Source organism: Vombatus ursinus, unplaced genomic scaffold, assembly GCF_900497805.2.
Source record: "Vombatus ursinus unplaced genomic scaffold, bare-nosed wombat genome assembly UNPS02014848.1, whole genome shotgun sequence".
Taxonomy (NCBI): domain Eukaryota; kingdom Metazoa; phylum Chordata; class Mammalia; order Diprotodontia; family Vombatidae; genus Vombatus; species Vombatus ursinus.
This window is the reverse complement of record NW_020954626.1, coordinates 6,029,412-6,047,175: the sequence shown is the minus strand read 5'-3', so window position 1 is coordinate 6,047,175 and position 17,764 is coordinate 6,029,412. Positions and strand designations below refer to the sequence as shown.

The 17,764-nt window shown below is 37.2% G+C and overlaps 1 protein-coding gene across 2 annotated transcripts in view; it reads right to left on the bottom strand.

The window, feature by feature from the left end:
* UNC13C (unc-13 homolog C) overlaps positions 1-17,764 on the bottom strand; it is a 669,423-nt gene that overhangs the window by 56,622 nt on the left and 595,037 nt on the right. For both annotated transcript variants that reach the window (XM_027840843.1, XM_027840842.1), the window contains 2 exons: positions 12,179-12,302; positions 10,766-10,822 (listed from right to left, as the gene is read on the bottom strand). In XM_027840843.1, the coding sequence (XP_027696644.1) occupies positions 10,766-10,822; positions 12,179-12,302 (181 nt within the window). The remainder of the gene's footprint in view (positions 1-10,765; positions 10,823-12,178; positions 12,303-17,764) is intronic.

The following is a 17,764-nucleotide window of genomic DNA, read 5'->3' as shown; positions in this document are numbered from 1 at the left end:
GTATGGTATATAAGCATAATTCCTTTTTATTCTCTTTTCTGAATTCCTCATCACAGTTAACTTTAATGAAAATTCTCAAAGGCTTAGCTGAATGTTGGACATACAATATGGAGATCAAAAGAAAGAAAGAAAGAAAGAAAAGAAAAGAAAAAAGCAGATCTCACATTGTCTTTAAGGCTTATCGTTTTGTGTCTCACAGAAGAGAAGATAATAATATTTCAGAATGACCATTTAAGATGCATATAGTAAAAATATTTTCAATATACTTTCTTAACTCAGAGGTTCCAAATTCAAAGGAGGGTAAAGTTTTGATCAACTTCCCTAAAAAGGCAAGCAAATTATGTATTTAAGACATATTAAAGAGTTTGAGCCATATATCAGAATAATAATGAAAAGTTTTTTGGCTTAGATTAACCCAAAGTTCATAAGTGAGTTAATCCCTCTACATCAAGATACAGTGAATAGGGAGCCAGTTTTGGAGGTAGGAAGACCTGTATTTAAATCCTGCTTCTAACACATACTAATAAGCCTCTAAACAATTCTCTGTGACTCTAAGTGACAGAAAATTCATTGATCTGCTCTGGTGCAAGGAGTGTTCTCATTCAGGAGTTCTCTATACCAACCAAAGAAATTTCATAGATCCAGTCCCTATCTCTGTCCCCTAATCCAAGTAGTTTTTGAGTTGATCCTCCTTTTTCCATCAAACTTAACTGAGTTTAGATGGTAACATTCATGCATTTCCCACAACTACTTATCAATAATTTACTTTGATGTTGTTGACCAGAACAGTACTTGCTAAAAAAAAATTATTAAGTTTGTACATAGCAGAGTCTAAGAAGCCTCTGAAGAAGAGGTTTAGAAGTGAGTCATTGGTCTAATAAAAACCTGACCCAAGAGGCTTATGTTGGTTGCTACTGTTGCCCTCCATATCTCTAGGTTGCTAGTAACTAAACTCATCTACAAAGGAGATAAAGCAATATCTCTTAAGAGACTTGCTTAGGGGATATTATATAAAAAGACTATCTTAACGTGAACAAAAACAACACTAAAAGCCAAGAGCTTTCAGATTCAATGCAATGACTGATCTTGGTTCTAGAGGATAGATAATGAAACATACTTCCATCCTCTTCATGGAGAGGCTCTGGGGGTGACTATGTTTGTAAGTTTTGTCTAACTATTTGCCACTGCTATAAGAAAGGGCTGGGGGAGGGTACTAGGAAATGATTGTGTTGTGAAAAAAGTCTTAAAAATAAATAAAGTCTTTTTTTAAGATAGAGATTTGCTTCATTAGGATATATTTTAGTGCTGCAGTATCTATGGGACTAGGTTAAAAATTCTTCCTCAATATGCCCAAATGTCTTCTGAAGAATGATTACTTTTTCTTATTATTCGATGATATATTCCTCAAACTCTTTAATATGTCTTAAATCCATAATTTGCTTGCCTTTTAAGGAAAGTTGATCAAAACTTGTCCCTTCTTTGGTTTGAAAGTACTTAATTAAGAAAGTATATTAAAATATTTTACTGTATGCATTTTAAATGGTTATTCTGAAACATGAATTATTATCTTCTTATCTGTGAGATACAAAGTGATACAATTTAAAAGCAAACAATCACTCCTCAATTTCCTTCTAAGAGTCAAATCTCATTGACATCAAAGTATGTTCATCAAAGAATTAATCAGAGAGAGCTTAATGTAAGTTTTTAGATTTTTTTTTTGGCTGCAATATTTGACACCATTGACTATTTTCCCTCCTCAATTTCCTCTGTTGTACTGAATGTTGTACTGACAAAACACTTATTAAATGTTACTAAGTGTCAGGTACTGTGCTAAGCACTGGGAATATAAATAAAAAAAAATAGGCCAGTCCCTGCCCTTAAGGAGTTTACATTCTTTTTTTTTTAATGGTAATTTTTATTTATTTTTTTGTTTTCAACATTTACTTCCACAAGATTTCGAGTTTCAAATTTTCACCCCATCTTGCCCCTCCCTCCACCCCAAGATGGCATGCATTCTAAATACCCCTTCCCGTAGTCTGCCTTCCCTTCTATCTCTCACCCCCCTTCTCTTATCCCCTTCCCCTTCAATTTTCCTGTGGAGCAAGATGGATTTCTGTACCCCATTTCCTGTATTTCTTATTTCCCAGCTGCATGTGAAAACATTTTTTTAAACATGTGTTTTTAAAACTTTGGGTTCCAAATTTTCTCCCTTCCTCCCTCCCCACCCACCCTCATTGATAAGGCAAACAACTAAATATAGGTTATATATGTGCAGTTATGCAAAACACTTCCATATAGACATGCTGTGAAAAACTAACTTTATTTCCCTTAATCCTATCCCACCCACCCATTTATTCTATTCTTTCTTTTGACCCTGTCCCTCCTCAGAAGTATTTGCTTCTGATTACCCCTTTCCCAATCTGCCCTCCTCTCTATCATTCCCCTACTCTCTTGTCCCATTCCCCCCCCTATTTTCCTGTAGGGTAAGACAGATTTCCACACCCAACTGAGTGTGTGTGTTATTCCCTCCTTAAGTCAAATCCTGTGAGAATAAGATTCACTCATTCTCTCTCACCTTCCCCTGTTTTCCCTCCACTGTAAGAGCCTTTTCTTTTCTGTTTTTTTTTTTGTATGGGATAATTTACCCCGTTCTACCTCTCCCTTTCTCCTTGTCTTAGTATTTTCCTCTCTCACCCCTTAATTTTATTCTCCAGATATGACTCCTTCATTTTCAACTCACCCTGTGCCCTCTATCTATCTATCTATATCTATATGTACATACATATAATTTTTTTCCCCTCCAACTACCCTAATACTGACAAAGGTCTCATGAGTTACAAATATCATCTTTCCATGCAGGAATGTAAACAGCTCAACCTTAATAAGTCTCTTATAGTTTTCTCTTTCCTGTTTACCTCTTCATGTTCTACTCGAGTCTTGTATTTGAAAACCAAATTTTCTATTCAACTCTGGTTTTTTCATCAAGCATGCTTGAAAGTCCTCTATTTCACTGAATGACCATTTTTCCCCCTGCAGGATTATACTCAGTTTTGCTGGGTAGGTGATTCTTGGTTCAATCTTATCTCCTTTGCCCTCTGGAATATTATATTCCATGCCCTCTGGTACCTTAATGTAGAAGCAGGTAAATCTTGTGTTATCCTGATTGTGTTTCCACAATACTTGAATTGTTTCTTTCTGGCTGCTTGTAATATTTTCTCCTTGACCTGGGAGCTCTGGAATTTTGCTACAATATTTGTAGGAGTTTTCCTTTGGGGATCTCTTTCAGGAGGAAATAGGTGGATTCTTTCAATTTCTATTTTGCCCTCTGGTTCTAAAATATCAGGACAGTTTTCCTTGATAATTCTTGAAAGATGATGTCTAGGCTCTTTTTTTGATCATGGCTTTCAGATAGTCCAATAATTTTTAAATTTTCTCTCCTGTATCTATTTTCCAGGTCAGTTGTTTTTCCAATGAGATATTTCACATTGTTTTCTAGTTTTTCATTCTTTTCGATTTGTTTTACAGTGTCTTGATTTCTCATAAAGTCACTAGCTTCCAATTGCTCTATTTTAATTTTTAAGGAAGTATTTCTTCAGTAATCTTTTGGACTTCCTTTTCCATTTGGCCAATTTTGCTTTTTAGGGCATTCTTCTCCTCATTGGCTTTTTGGACCTCTTTTGCCATTTGGGTTAGGCTATTTTTTAAGGTGTTATTTTCTTCAGTATTTTCTGGGGTCTCCTTTAGCAAGCTGTTGACTTGTTTTTCATGATTTTCTTGCATCACTCTCAATTTTTCCTCTACTTCTCTTACTTGCTTCTCAAAATCCCTTTTGAGCTCTTTCAAGGCCTGGTACTGATTCATATTTTTCTTGGAGGCTTTGGATGTAAAAGCCTTGGCTTTGTTGTCTTCTTCTGGTTATATGTTTTGATCTTCTTTGTCACCAAAGTAAGATAATATAGTCTGACTCTTTTTGCGCTGCTTACCCATGATCCCGGCCAATTACTTGAGTTTTAAACTCTTTGTTAAGGTAAAAATCTGCTTCCAATATGAAGAGTGTACTGTCCTAAGCTTTGGGGGTTTGTACAGCTGTTTTCAGAGGTACTTCTAGGGACCTGTAAATTTTCAGTTCTTCCAAGGTGGTATGATAAGGGGCAAGGTGTTTTCTCTCCACCACCACAACAAGCTCTACCACACCAGTGCTCCCACTCGCCCCAGAACTGCCCCTCAGAACTGTGATCTAGATCCAAGTGCAGGCAAAGCAAGAAATTCCTGCCTCAGCGCTGGCAAAGAGATACCTGCAATCCCTCTCTGATCAGCCACTTGATTCCCCCTCAGTCCGTGGGCTGGAAGCTCAGGAAAAAGCCATGGCCCCAGGCTGTGCTTGAGACTTGTGGCTGAGACCTAGCTCCTCTCTTACTGCAGTCACAGACTTTTCCCACTGACCTTCCACGTTGTCTTTGGCGTTTCTGGGTTGAGAAGTCTGGAAACTGCCACAGCAGCCCGTGATGCAGTCCTCTGAGGCCTGCTTCAGGGTTGCTGTGCCTGCGTGCCCACACTACACTGTGCTCCTCTCCCCGCCCGGGGCGATATATCTTTCCAATCAACCATCCAGGCTGTCTTTGGCTGGAAATTTGTTTCACTCTGTCTTTTTGTGGGTTCTGCTGCTTTAGAATTTGTTTAGAGCCATTTTTTTAGGTATTTGGAGGGCTTTGGGAGAGACCTCTAGACAGTCACTGCTTTCCCTCCGCCATCTTGGCTCTGCCCCCCCAGAGTTAGGAGTTTACATTCTAATAGAGGAAAATAACATAGGTAGTGGAGAAGGGTGGTACCCCCTGTTAACAGTGCCTTACCATACTGATGCTGGAACTTAGTGCAGACACCTGATCAGAGTAAATCTGCACTACTGTAGTTCAGAACTCCCAAATTCAGGAGATCTGCCAACCTCAGACTTCTTGCATTCTGAGATTACCAGCACGTACCGTCATGCCGAGATCTTTTGGTTTGCTTTTTCCTTTCAAATCTCACTGTTAACCACTCCATTGCAGGTTCTCATTACATCTCAACTAGACTATTGTAATGTTCACCTAACTAATCCCCTTGCCTAGAGTTTCACCGCTTTACAATGCATCCTTCAGATAGCTGCCAGAATAACTTTCTTAATACACAAATGTGATCATACCATCCCCCTGATAAAATGCCCTCACTCCCAACTGATTAGCAAATACCATATAATTTGGCACGCAAGGCCCTCAGGATTCTGGTTACATTTGACTTTTCCAGCCTTATTGCATGTTACTCTCCTTCTGGATAATCCACTGTTATCCAATCTCTTTGGCACTTTCCACCTCTATCCCTTGATACATACTACCTGGTATTCCCAGTGCTTAGCATAGTAATTAGTATACAGTAATACTTAATAATTATGTGTTGACTGACTGATTAACCTCTTTTAGAACAGTCTTCCCCAGATCAGCTCTCACTTCCTTTCTGAAGCCATTCTTGAACTTTGTACCTATAAAATGCCTCTCTATTCTCAAATTCCCTGCTCTGCTTGATTTGGACCTCTCTTATGCACTTATATTTTAACTTGTATTATGTGAGTATGTGTATACAGGCTGTATGCTTACACATATTTTTCTCATTCTCCATACTAGATTCATTCAGCCAATTAGCAAGCATTTACTAAGTCCCTATTACATTCCAGGCACTGTGGTTTGTGTTAAGGATACAAAGAATGAGTTAAATGACCACCAACAATAATTATTTTCCAAAAGCTTGCATTATGTTGAGGAAGACATGTACATGTATAAGTACATACAAAATAAATATTTACAGAATATAAACACAAGATACTTTGGTAGGGTCACTGTTAGAGGGATAGGGAAAGGTTGAAGAAAGGGATGCTTGAGTGACAGCATGACGGAAGAGAGGAACTCCATTAGGTAGAAGGAGATTGTCAGCTTTGTAAAAGCTTTGGGTCTTGTTCAGTTTCCTATTTCCTCAGTGGCTAGCATAATACCTTTTATGTAATAGAAGCCTCATAAATGTTTGTGGAATTGAGCAGCTCTAAAGGTGAGAGAACAGTTCTGACAACTCAGAATAAATAACCTATGTTAGGTATTTCATTGCATTTTCTCCCCTAAAGAAATGGCAGCAGGGAGCAAGTCACAGCTACTTGCATTGGTAATTTGGAAATTGTGCTATGAAGCAAATTCATCATGTAGTAATATTCTTTAAAATATCCACTATTATTGCCAATCATAGTCAGTATAGCTCTTGCAAATATCTATTTGACATAAAATATGATCTAATACTATTTTTAAAACATAACCAAAATGAAACAAACAAAAAAACCAAAAGAGCAAATAAATTGTTAGTGACCCTCTAATCTTACAGATTGTTAAGCAGAAATACTAATCGTTCAGTTATTTCAGTTGTATCTGACCTTTTGTGATCCCATTTGAAGTTTTCTTGGCAAAAAATATCAGAATGGTTTGCCATTTCCTTCTCTAGCTTATTTTGAAGATGAGGAAACTGAGACAAACAGGATTAAGTGATGTGCCCAGGGGCATAGAGTTAGTAAATGTCTGAGGTCAGATTTGAACTAATGAAGAGGAGTCTTGCTGACTCCAGGCCTGGTACTCTATCCACTGCCCCACTTAGCTGCCCAAAGCACTAGACTTGGAATTAATGGATCTGAATTCAAATCCTAAATCTACTACTTACTAGCTTTGTGACCTAGGAAGAAGTCCCTTCCCTGCTCAGAAGTTCAATTTCTTCATTTAGATAATGAACAGATTAGTCTATAATCCTAAAATCCTCAGTTTTACATCCTAGGATCCTGGTTCCACCCACAATTCAATCATGCTTGAGAGGTTTGGCTCCAAATACGTATGATGAATTTCCCTAGACATAGGAGTTATGACCTCCATGCCTTCACTCCATTTAGATGTGGCCGTATTAACATGGCATCACATTTTTTCACAACTGACATTTTGGGGGTCTGTCAAAGATATAACTGGGTCAGTAGGCTTACAATGACAAGGCATTCTCAAGGAAGAAGAAAATTTCCATGCATGCCAGAAGACACTGTTGATTTGCATTTGTTTAGCATGCATAAGACTCCCCTAGAATTTGTTGTGACAGATAATACCAGTACTAAAAATTCAACTAAGAACAAATAAGAAAAATAAAAGAGAAAAAACAAACAAACAAATGCAATCATTAGGTTCCCTGTGACTACTATCTCTTACCCAATCCTTGGAGAATAGCAGGAGCTTAGAGTTTGCAAACTAGTCAAAGGCAGGGCACTTTTTATCTCCATATTCCCTCAAAGCCTCTTATAGTGATTAGCACATGGGTTTTATATTTGAATTCTCTTCTAGATCTCTTTTTTAGATCCCAAATAAAATACCAGGCCAAAGAATAGAGACATGATGGAACCTTTTCAGAAACAGTAAAGGGTCCTTTAAATCCAGAAAGACTGTCCAGATGAAGTCAGGCTGAAAAAGGTGAACATGCTTTATTTAAAAAGGTAGTAGAAGCCCTTCTGTTGTTAAACTGCTTCTCTGGATAGAGAGGGATAAAGAATAATAAAGATCCTTCAGGGACTGGTGCTAGGACTGGTCATATTTGCTATTTTCATAAATGACATGAGAGGAATTATACATCGAAACATCTCAGTTTATGGATGCTGCTAAACTTCTGTTGCAGTAGAGAGACAAATTAGTAGAAATAAATGGCTATATAGGTCAAATCAACAGGCATTTATTAAGTGCCTACACTGGGCACTGTACTAAATACTAGGGATACAAAGTAATAAAAAAGTCCCTTCTTTCAAGGAGTGCACTGTCCAGTATGGGTGACAGCATTATAAGAAGATAAGAGGATGAGTGAATGGTCCAAATGAATTTTAACAAAGACTCTAAGTACAATGTAATGCATTTAGGAATAGCTAGCTTGATCTCTCTGTCTCTCTCTCTCTGTCTCTCTGCATGTGTGTGTGCGTGTGTGTGTGTGTGTGTGTGTGTGTGTGTGTGTGTGTGTGTAAAATGAAGGGGCCTCTTGTTTATGAACTAGGAAAGCGCCCTGGGAATCACAGTTGCTCATTTCCTGAGGACATCAGTCCAATATGCAGCTGTCATTAAAAATTTTAAAAAAAGTTAAAAGGAGGGATGATCAAGGGTTCTGGTTTATTCTCCTGTGCAATGGCCCATAGACTAAGACATGCACTCTAACTCCTTATTTAGAGACATCCACATTGCTAGGATATTAGAGTGAACTCCTGATTGGTCCTCAGTGACTAGGTCTGTGCTGAAGATGATTGGCTAATAAGTCAGAGGATATACTTTTGTTACTGGAGACTAATCAGAAGTCCCTGTGTCATCCTAGCAAGGTGCATCTTTCTCAAGGAGTCAGGACACATGCCCAGCTCCGTGGGAGGTACCCCAGTTTAGTAAATCAAAGACTATTCATTCACCTGTTAAATGTGAATTAAAATTAGATCTGAGAACTGAGCATACTCAGCACTTACATTGTCTGATATATTTCAGTATTCCTTGACATTCTCGTGGTTATTGTGTTAATTATTCTCCTTTTGCCTACTTCTCTCCCTATTCCATTATCATATATCTATTCTGTATTTATTTTTTAAAATATCTTCATATATTCATATTGTATCCCCTTCTTGAGGACATGGACTATTTAATTTTTGTCTTCATATTTACAGCAGCTAGCATGATGCCTGCAACATAAAAAGCACTAAATATTTGTGGACTGGTTGATTTCTTCACTTAGCATCAGTTTACACAAGACTAAGAACAACTTTTTAAAATAATGACTTTACTACCTGACTCATAGTCTTCCTCTTCAGCCTGTTCCCTAGCACAGTCTTTGGGGGCTGCTTCAGTATTCCTATTGACAACACAACAGTATTCCCTTGGCAACATAAACATATAATACCCCATTTTTCTTAGTTCCAAAAAAACACCTCAATCACACATTTGGCATATGCTGACACATGTTATGTAGTAGCTGTTAAATCTCATAATTACCCACTATCTATACCCTGAAATGTCACACTCCAACCACAAACTCTCCCAGTCTCTCCCTCATATTCAACCTATTCTTTGTCCTTATTGTGACCTTCAATCCCTTTATCCATCCCTATTTTTCCACTCCATTTCTCCCCCTATGGTTTCATTTGCCTCCTTATGATGTCTTGTCATGTATGCCGATTTAATGTTTCCCTAACTGCAACAGAATCTCTAGGATAATTCATGTTATTGCCTTTGCCATTGCCAATCTGGAGATCTGCATTCCTGGATCACAAAAGAAATCTCATTTTGCTTCTCCTAACTCGAAGCTGCTGAGTGAGAATTACCTGAAAAAATCATGAAATTCAACTGTTTTCAACAATTAACTCATGATGAATAACCTCAATTTTGCCCTTGCTGCTGCTTGACAATCCTACTGTATATCTATGTTTATTTCCTCTATTCTACACTATGAATATTCTATATTTTTCTCTTTGGGTCACCATATCTCCACACCCCCTACACACCTATAGCAGAAGACCTAGCTACCCACTTGTCTGAGAAAACAAAGGGCACCTGCCACAAATTTCCTCAGCTCTGTCCATTCTTCAAACCTTCTCAGCTCCTACCAACACCCTCTTTTTCTTCTTTCTAGACAGTCACACTGGAGAAATAGCCTTGCCACTCATCAAGGCTAATCTGCTATCTACTTCCCACTCTTGCTTCACCCTCTTTCACCTGCAACCCATGCTGAATACCACTGCCAGAATTATCTTTAAGACAACAAAGCACTAGTGCCTTTTGCCATATGCATTATAACATTTCTGAAGGTGGGAAAACCTCCCCCACTCCATCCCTTCAGATCGATTCAAAGGAAAACAATTTAGCAAGAATACCAGATATCATGATTCGTCTACTAATGTACACATCATTTAGCCCGAGTGGTCCCCTGACTTTGTCATCAGGATGATTTTGTCATCATTTTCTGTTCCCTAGGATCATTCATTTTTCTCAGAGTGCAACTTCCTTTAAGCCTTCATTTTTTAGTCATTGTTTATAACACTCTTCATTCTGCTTATTCATTCTTTATCAGCTCATACTAATGAGAAACTATCTTTTTTATGTACGTATCTCTTCTGTTCAAGAACTTTAGTGACTGCGTATTGTCTACAGAGTAAAGTTTAAAGTCTGATATCAAAAGTTCTCTATAATTTAGTGTCACCTGTAATTCCTAGCCTTGTCACAGATTACTCTATGCCTTCTAAATTTATACACTATGCCCTCTAAAATGTCTCTATGTCTGAAATATTCCCCTGCCCTATCTTTACCTGTCAAATTTCTGTTCACTCTTAAAAGCTTAACTCTTATGTCACCTACTCTAAGAAGCTTTTCCTGGTTCCCACAGTGAGTGATTGCTTCCTCCTCTGACTTCATATAGCATTTAGTGTTATAAATCTCAAATATAATTTTATGATACATTGTTATATATTTATCATGTAACATTATGTAACATTGTATGCTATATTTCTTTGTGATACCATCTTATCTCTCTCCCAGACGATAATGTCTTTGAGGGTAGAGTTTAGGTCTTATCTAAATTTGTATCCCTACCCCTTCCTACTCCAGCACCCAGTACAAGGTTCTACACGCATAGGTACTTAATAATTTCTTTTTTTCCCCTTAAGTGATAGTTGTTATAGGGATAGTCAGATATTCATTAATGTTCTTACCTTCAGTTTAGATAGCTGCCCAAGATCCTTAGCTGCACTGAAAATCATTTGGGGTCCCTGAAAGCAAAAGGAGAAATGTTAAGAAACTGTTCTTTGTAACACATTAAAAATGTGGCCAATGATAGGAAAATAAGCTAAGATCTGGTTTCAAATACTTCTTGTAACATTTATTAGCAATATGACCATGGGCAAACTCTTTTATCCTCTCCAAACTTCAGGTTCTTCATCTATAAAATGTAGCTAATAATACCTGCAATAAGAACCTCACAGAACTGTTTTAAGGATTAAATATAAGGATGTTTGTATGACATTTTTGCAAATATTAAAACACTATGTGTTAGCTTTTTCTTTTATTATTACAATTATAATTACTAATTTAAGTACTAGGCACTGTGTTGCACCTTAATTAACACCTAGCTACACATTGCCAAGTATATAAACTATATTCTACCAAAAGAGTGTGATAGTACCAGAATTTCCTGTTTTGCTTTTTCACATTGAGAAGGTTTGGGTTCAGAGATTTATGACTTATGTCATTGTGGTCACCTATCAGCCCAGTGCTTGTGACCAGAGTTTCCTTTTGGGGACAACTCTAGCTCCATCCCTGCCCCTTGCCCATCTTTGCTCTACCCCTGCCTTTTGATGTGCTTTCAAGTTAAAGTCTTATATTCCTCAAATGCACCAAACAAGTCTTCTACACTATTAAACCAAGGGTGAAGACATTTCAGGAAAATTTAATCATTCATAAAAAGCCAAGGGCATAGGAAGGGTAAAGAAAGTATACATATCTCAAAGCAAATCCCATTTCTTTTCAGAATTTCTACTCTTAGAGGGAAAGGGACCAGTGGCACAATTTTTTAAACCAAATTTGTGTCCCTGTGAGTGCTTAATAAATAATAGCCAACATCTGAATAGCACTCTAAAGTTTGCAAAGTACTTTAAATATGAAATCTACTTGAGTCTCATAAATATGCCATGAGATAGGTAGTACATGCATGATTATCACCTCCATTTCACGGATAAGGAAACTGAGACACAGAGGTGAAATAACTTGCCTAAGGTCATATGGAGAAAAATGTGGACCAAGACACTGGAAAAATTTAACTTGATAGCATTTACTCAGTTTGTGGGGGGCATCTAATGACAGTGAATCTTTGAACAACATTCTTATTACAGGGATGTACTTTGGGGAGGTATAAACACACAGTTTCTCTGCCACTGGACATCAGTTCAATTAGATTCCCAAGGGAAAGGGCCATTAATATCATCAGTGTTAGGAAAAATATCCCCTGCATTAGAGTTTTTTCAGGAGGCTGGTTCATGAAAGTTTCTTCAAATTCCAAATTATTTAATTAAGCAAAACAGTTAAAATCAGTGTTTGAAATGTGTATAGACCAGAGCTGAATTCCTTACTGTTTGATCTGTCAAAGGAGGAAGAACAATCTGCTTTTCTATTTTGTTGAGAACGAGCTTCCACAGCTCTTTCAAAACCCGCTTCAGTACTGTCTTTTCACAGATCTTCGCAGAGAGACTTAAACTGAAATAAAATCAGAGACATTCATTTTGAAATTTCAAGTCAAGAAATCCAAATCTCTTTATAATCAGGACTTTGGGGCATTAGCCACCCAATTTCTCATGACCCATCACTCTACCAGGTCTTCATGATGTTCATGGGGTCATAGGATTAAGGTTGGAAGAGATCTCAAAGTATATCTAGTTAATTTCTCTTGATCTTACAGATGAAGGAACCCAGATTCAAGGAGTGACTTGTCTTAAGGTTGGACAGGTAGTAAGCAACAGAGGAAGGAATGAAAGCAGATTCTCTGACCCTAGATTCAGTGTTCTTTCCATCTGTCTGCTCCCAAGGTCACATAGGTAATATGTGCAGGGTGAAGTCTTGAATCTGGGTCTGCTGATTTCAAATCCCACTCAGTTTTCATTGAATAATACTTTTATGTAATGAATAACTATCTAATTCATCATACTGTGTGTTCAGTACAATATAAATTCATTACACATTTTTTCACCATTCATTGCTTCAGTAATGGATAGTCAACTTCAAAAACCAAAGGAGAATCCTAAAATTTTCAAGTTGCAAAGGGCCCCAGTAGCCATCTAGTCTAATCCATACCTAAAATGAAAGTGCATTATAACATACTGACAAGTGGTCATCTGGACTTTGTTAAGAGACTTCCACATAGTGGAAACCCTACCACCTCCCAAGGCATACCATTTTACTTCCACTCTTATTAGAATCTTCTTTCTTTGAAGTCAAGCATGAATTTACTTCTTTCCTATCCTTTGTTCTTGCGTCTGCTCACTGGGACAAATAAGTCTAACCCATTTTCCACATGATAGATTGCCCTTCAAATACTTGAACACAGTTCTCTTGTCTACTTCAAATCTTTTCTTCCTCAGGCTTAACCTTCCCAAGTCCTTCAATTGATGCTCATGTGACAGAGACATAAGGTTCATTATCATCATGACTCTCTTTAAAGAATGCACAAAGTAAACATTCATTCAAAGCCAAAACTTTTTTGATGTTATTTCTTTTTCTAGTTGATCCAAAATCAATGCCTGAGATCAATATGAAATAGGTGATTTGGAATTGGGAGGTGAAAAGAGAGGTCTGGGTTCTCTCAGCCCCATCTAGCTTATTCCATTGAACAGTATGCACATAATTAAGCATAACAGATCAAGGTTCCCACTGCAAATAATTCCCAATGTCATTTTCAAATGGCAAGAATTAAATTACACTCATCCATGTCACAGTGGAAAGCACTAAGAAATTTCCATTTTCACCACTATCTGTTATTAAACCAATAACTTACTTAGGGATTTTTGTTCCTAGGAGACAAATTATAATTGACCATCTCCTATGTATGGAAAAGCTATACATAATCTCACTGGAGGAAGACAACAGACTATATTCTTGGTTGTTTAAACTAATTCACTATAAACTCTATTTATGAGGAGATTCACCTAAAAATCACTGTTAAGTAAAAAAGGGTGTACAAAGCAGTCACAAAGGATCATAATCCATGTCTAGCAGTAACAAAAAGAACAATAACAATTTACATCTATATAAAGCCATTCTTTTACAATGTTATGCTCTCCTACCTCATTAACATATGGAGATGACCCTGAGCTTGTCACAGCTGTGCCAGGGGACTGCAAGGTTGAGCAGTTTCTGCTAGAAAGGTTTCAAATAGAGTATTGGCAGCAGATTATGCATACATTCTGAGAACCAGCCTAGCTAACCATGGAGAGGCTCATTGCAACTGATGAGAAATTCTTTGGCCATGGCAGAACACAAAGCAACAACAACAACAAAAAATAGAGAATGATATTCAGTCCTGTTTCCTTCACTTTATGAAGTGACTATGTTAGTGATTAAAAAAAGAAAAGCAGAGGGTACTAAGAAACAATTTTGCTGAGAGGAAAAACATAGTTGTATCAAATACCACTGCTAAAAATCCAACAGCCAGAATACATAGACAACTGACCCAAATATATAACAGGAAGGGCAAGGATAAATGGTCAATGGATATGAATAGTTTTCTTTTTTTATTATTCTTTTTAGGCAATTGGAATCAAGTGACTTGCCCAGGGTCATATAGCTAGTAAGTGTCAAGTGTTCGGTCTGAGGCTGGATTTGAACTCCCGTCCTCCTGACTTCAGGGCTGGTGCTCTATCCATTGCCACCTAGCTGCCCCAATAGAATAGTTTTCAAAGGAAGAGTTGCAATCTGTACATGATAACATGAAAACATTAAGAAATACTAAAAGAAATGCAAGTAAAAAAGAACTCTGAGATTTTACTTCATACCATGCAAAGAGATGCAGAGAAGTAGGGGATTACCTACTAGGGCAGAATAATGTATGCACTATTAGATACAGCCATGATCTTGAATGGTTTGGATGGTTTATCCTGACTATGGATTTAGAGGGATAGAGGTGGGGAGGAATTTTGTTCTAGGCTCAGAGGTCAGTCAATGCAATAGATGGAGATGGGATGGAGATGAGAATGAAGTATTGTGAAGGAAGAGAAAGAAAGCCAGTTTGGCTATACTGCACAATGTGAGAATGGGAGTACTATATGATAAAGCTCATAAAGTAGGGCAGGACCAGGTTGTCGAAGGCATTAAATGCCAAAGTAGAGATTATATTTTATCTTGGAGGTACAGGAAGTCAATGGGTTATGAGTAGCAGAATGACCTGGTTAGATCTTTGCTGCAGGAAAATCATTTTGGTATCTGTGTGAAGAATGGGTTGAAGAAGGGAAATAATTGAAACAGAAAGGCCAGTGAGGAAGTTATTGCTGTAGTCCAGGCAAGGAGAGATAATGACCTGGATCACAGTACTTTGGGATTTTTGTTGAATGATCAATGAGTAAAAATGACTTGTTCCAAGTCTGACATTTTCACTATACATAAAGCCAGAAGATAACAGGAAGTTGAATATAAGGACAACTCTAAAGTTCTTATTGGAAAGGCAAGTGAAGGAGTTGGTTGAGTCAGTTTTTATCATATGTTCAAAAGCAACAAGAAATATCATTTCATGGCACAATTGTTCAGCTCATACTGTAGTACTTATGTATTTGTAAAAAGAGCAACATGAAAACAGATGTGATTTGGGTGCCAACATCTTTTGCAAAAGATAAAACAACAATAAAATTCAACAAAGGAACTCATTAAGACTCTTCAAATTAAATCAACCTATACCTTGATATTCAGTGGCTTCAATTTAAAGGGGAAGATGGTGAGAAATATATTGGAAAATAAAACTCAGGAGTTAGGTTTGAGAGAGACCAAAGGCTTGTAAACCACAGAGAAGTCTTATGCTTAGAGAATATGAATGCTTTCAGAAAGAAATCATGAGGTGCTAGACATGGTGAGCACTAAAAATACAATTAAAACAAAACTGATTTTTTATGCACAGGGGAAAAATTCATTACTTATGTGGAAATAATTCCCAAACCAGTTTCCTGTGTATAGCAAATCTACAGACAGAGGTAAGATAAAATAAAATGAGAATAAAAATGAGAAAAAAAAGATATGGTATGCAATTAAAACTTTAACCTGACCATTTAAATAAGCTGTTGACCTTTCTCCCAAGTGGAAAACAGGTGAAAGAACATTCATTATCATAAATCATTTCCTAAAGAAATTTAAACAATGTAAAACAAATGTCAGAATGAGATTAATAAAACCTAAAACCTGTTTCAGCCACTGGATATCTCCTCGTCAAGCAGAGTGATATGACAGCCAAAGTAACACCAGTTTAATAAGTGACTTTTTTGATAAAGTCTTACAGAGGATGATGGAAGATTTATGGGTATTATTGCCTGAGAAAACAATGAGAAGCAGTAGAGAGAAAAACAAACTTAAGGAAAGGTTGGAGATAGATCCAAAGAAGCATCCAGAAAGCTTCTGAGAATGAACTGGAAGATAACAAACACATGAAAAATGGAAAAGATCTGTGAAGATTTTTTTAATGCTTACTGTCCAGAATAAGACATCCCACGTGGATGTACAACCCCATGATCCATCTCTCTCTCTCTCTCTCTCTCTCTCTCTGACACTGTAATTTGGACAATGAGCTAAGTATCAGTATATCTAAAACTACAGTTATAGAAAACCACAGTGTTCAAAGAAATGTCATCCAGACTACAGTTTCCAAAGAAATGAAGGTGAGGATCACTCACAGGGCAATGAAAAAATCTCATGGTAGATATTAATCAGGCTAACATAGATTACAAATGAGAAATAATTCAGGAAAAGTTGTATAAACATATCAGAGATATGTATGGCTAAGAAGAACCAAAAAAAAGATGGCTTTGTTATGGAATGAGAGTGACAGCTAACTGATAGTCAACAAGCTTCATTGTATCTACTCAGTACCAAGAAGATCAGAAGATGGTATCCAGCACATTGAATGGCTTCTCTGTAGCAAAAGTATGGAAGGACCTAGATAAGAATCCCACAGGCTGAGAAGTCATAGCTAGGTTGTGATCACCAGTGAGAATATCCGCATTGATGACTTTGTCACATTTGACTCTCACAAAACCTTATCTAGGGCAGATACTACTACCTCATTTTATAGATCAGAAAATACTTAGAGAGGTTAAATGATTTGCTAATTTTAGTACAAAGATGAAATGAAAGTCCTTAGATTCAAGTTTAAATTATCTGATTCCAACTCTAGTTGACATCAAACTGTTACCCGTCTAGCCAAGTACAATATTTACTCATCAGTGTATTCCTCATAGTTGGCACTTAATCTGTTGAATGTTCCAGATGAATGAATAAATGGTTCCTGCTTCAGGAGGGGCCAGAACTTTCAGGTTAGAGTGGGCTTAGCAGGGTAACTTCACTAATTCCCATAGTAGTGCCAAGAAAATTTGTATATTTTTAGTGCTGGACCAGAGTTGAGTTTAGATAACATTATCCAGAATCTGGTTGTAACACAGTATCACAAACTGAGCATTGGAAGGGAACTAAGAGAACAGCTGGTCCAAGACCTTTTATGTTGCAGATGAGGAAACTGAGGGCTTGAGAAATCAAGACACTTGCCAAAGTAAACATCAGAGGTGGGATCTGAATCCAGATACTGTGGTGCCACAGGCAATACTTTGTGACATATTATGCTTGTCTCTGCTGCAGTTGTCAAGGTCACTCATTTTTTAAAATTCCTAGCATAGTCTGGGATCGAGGAATTACTCTAGAACAGGGATTTTTATCTTTTTTTGTACATATGTCATGGCCCCCTTTGGCATTCTAGTGAACTCAGTGGACTCCTTCTCAGAATCATGTTTTTTAAATTCACAAAACAAAGTACATAAGACCACAAAGGAAATCAAAGTTAGTGAAAATAAGTATGCTATTTTTTCCCAATCAACACAATAGACTCCACAAAATCTATCCATGAATCTGTCCAGGTTAAGAGCCTCTGCTCTACAGAGATCTTTGTGGTATGTTCTCTCTAACATTCAGACTAT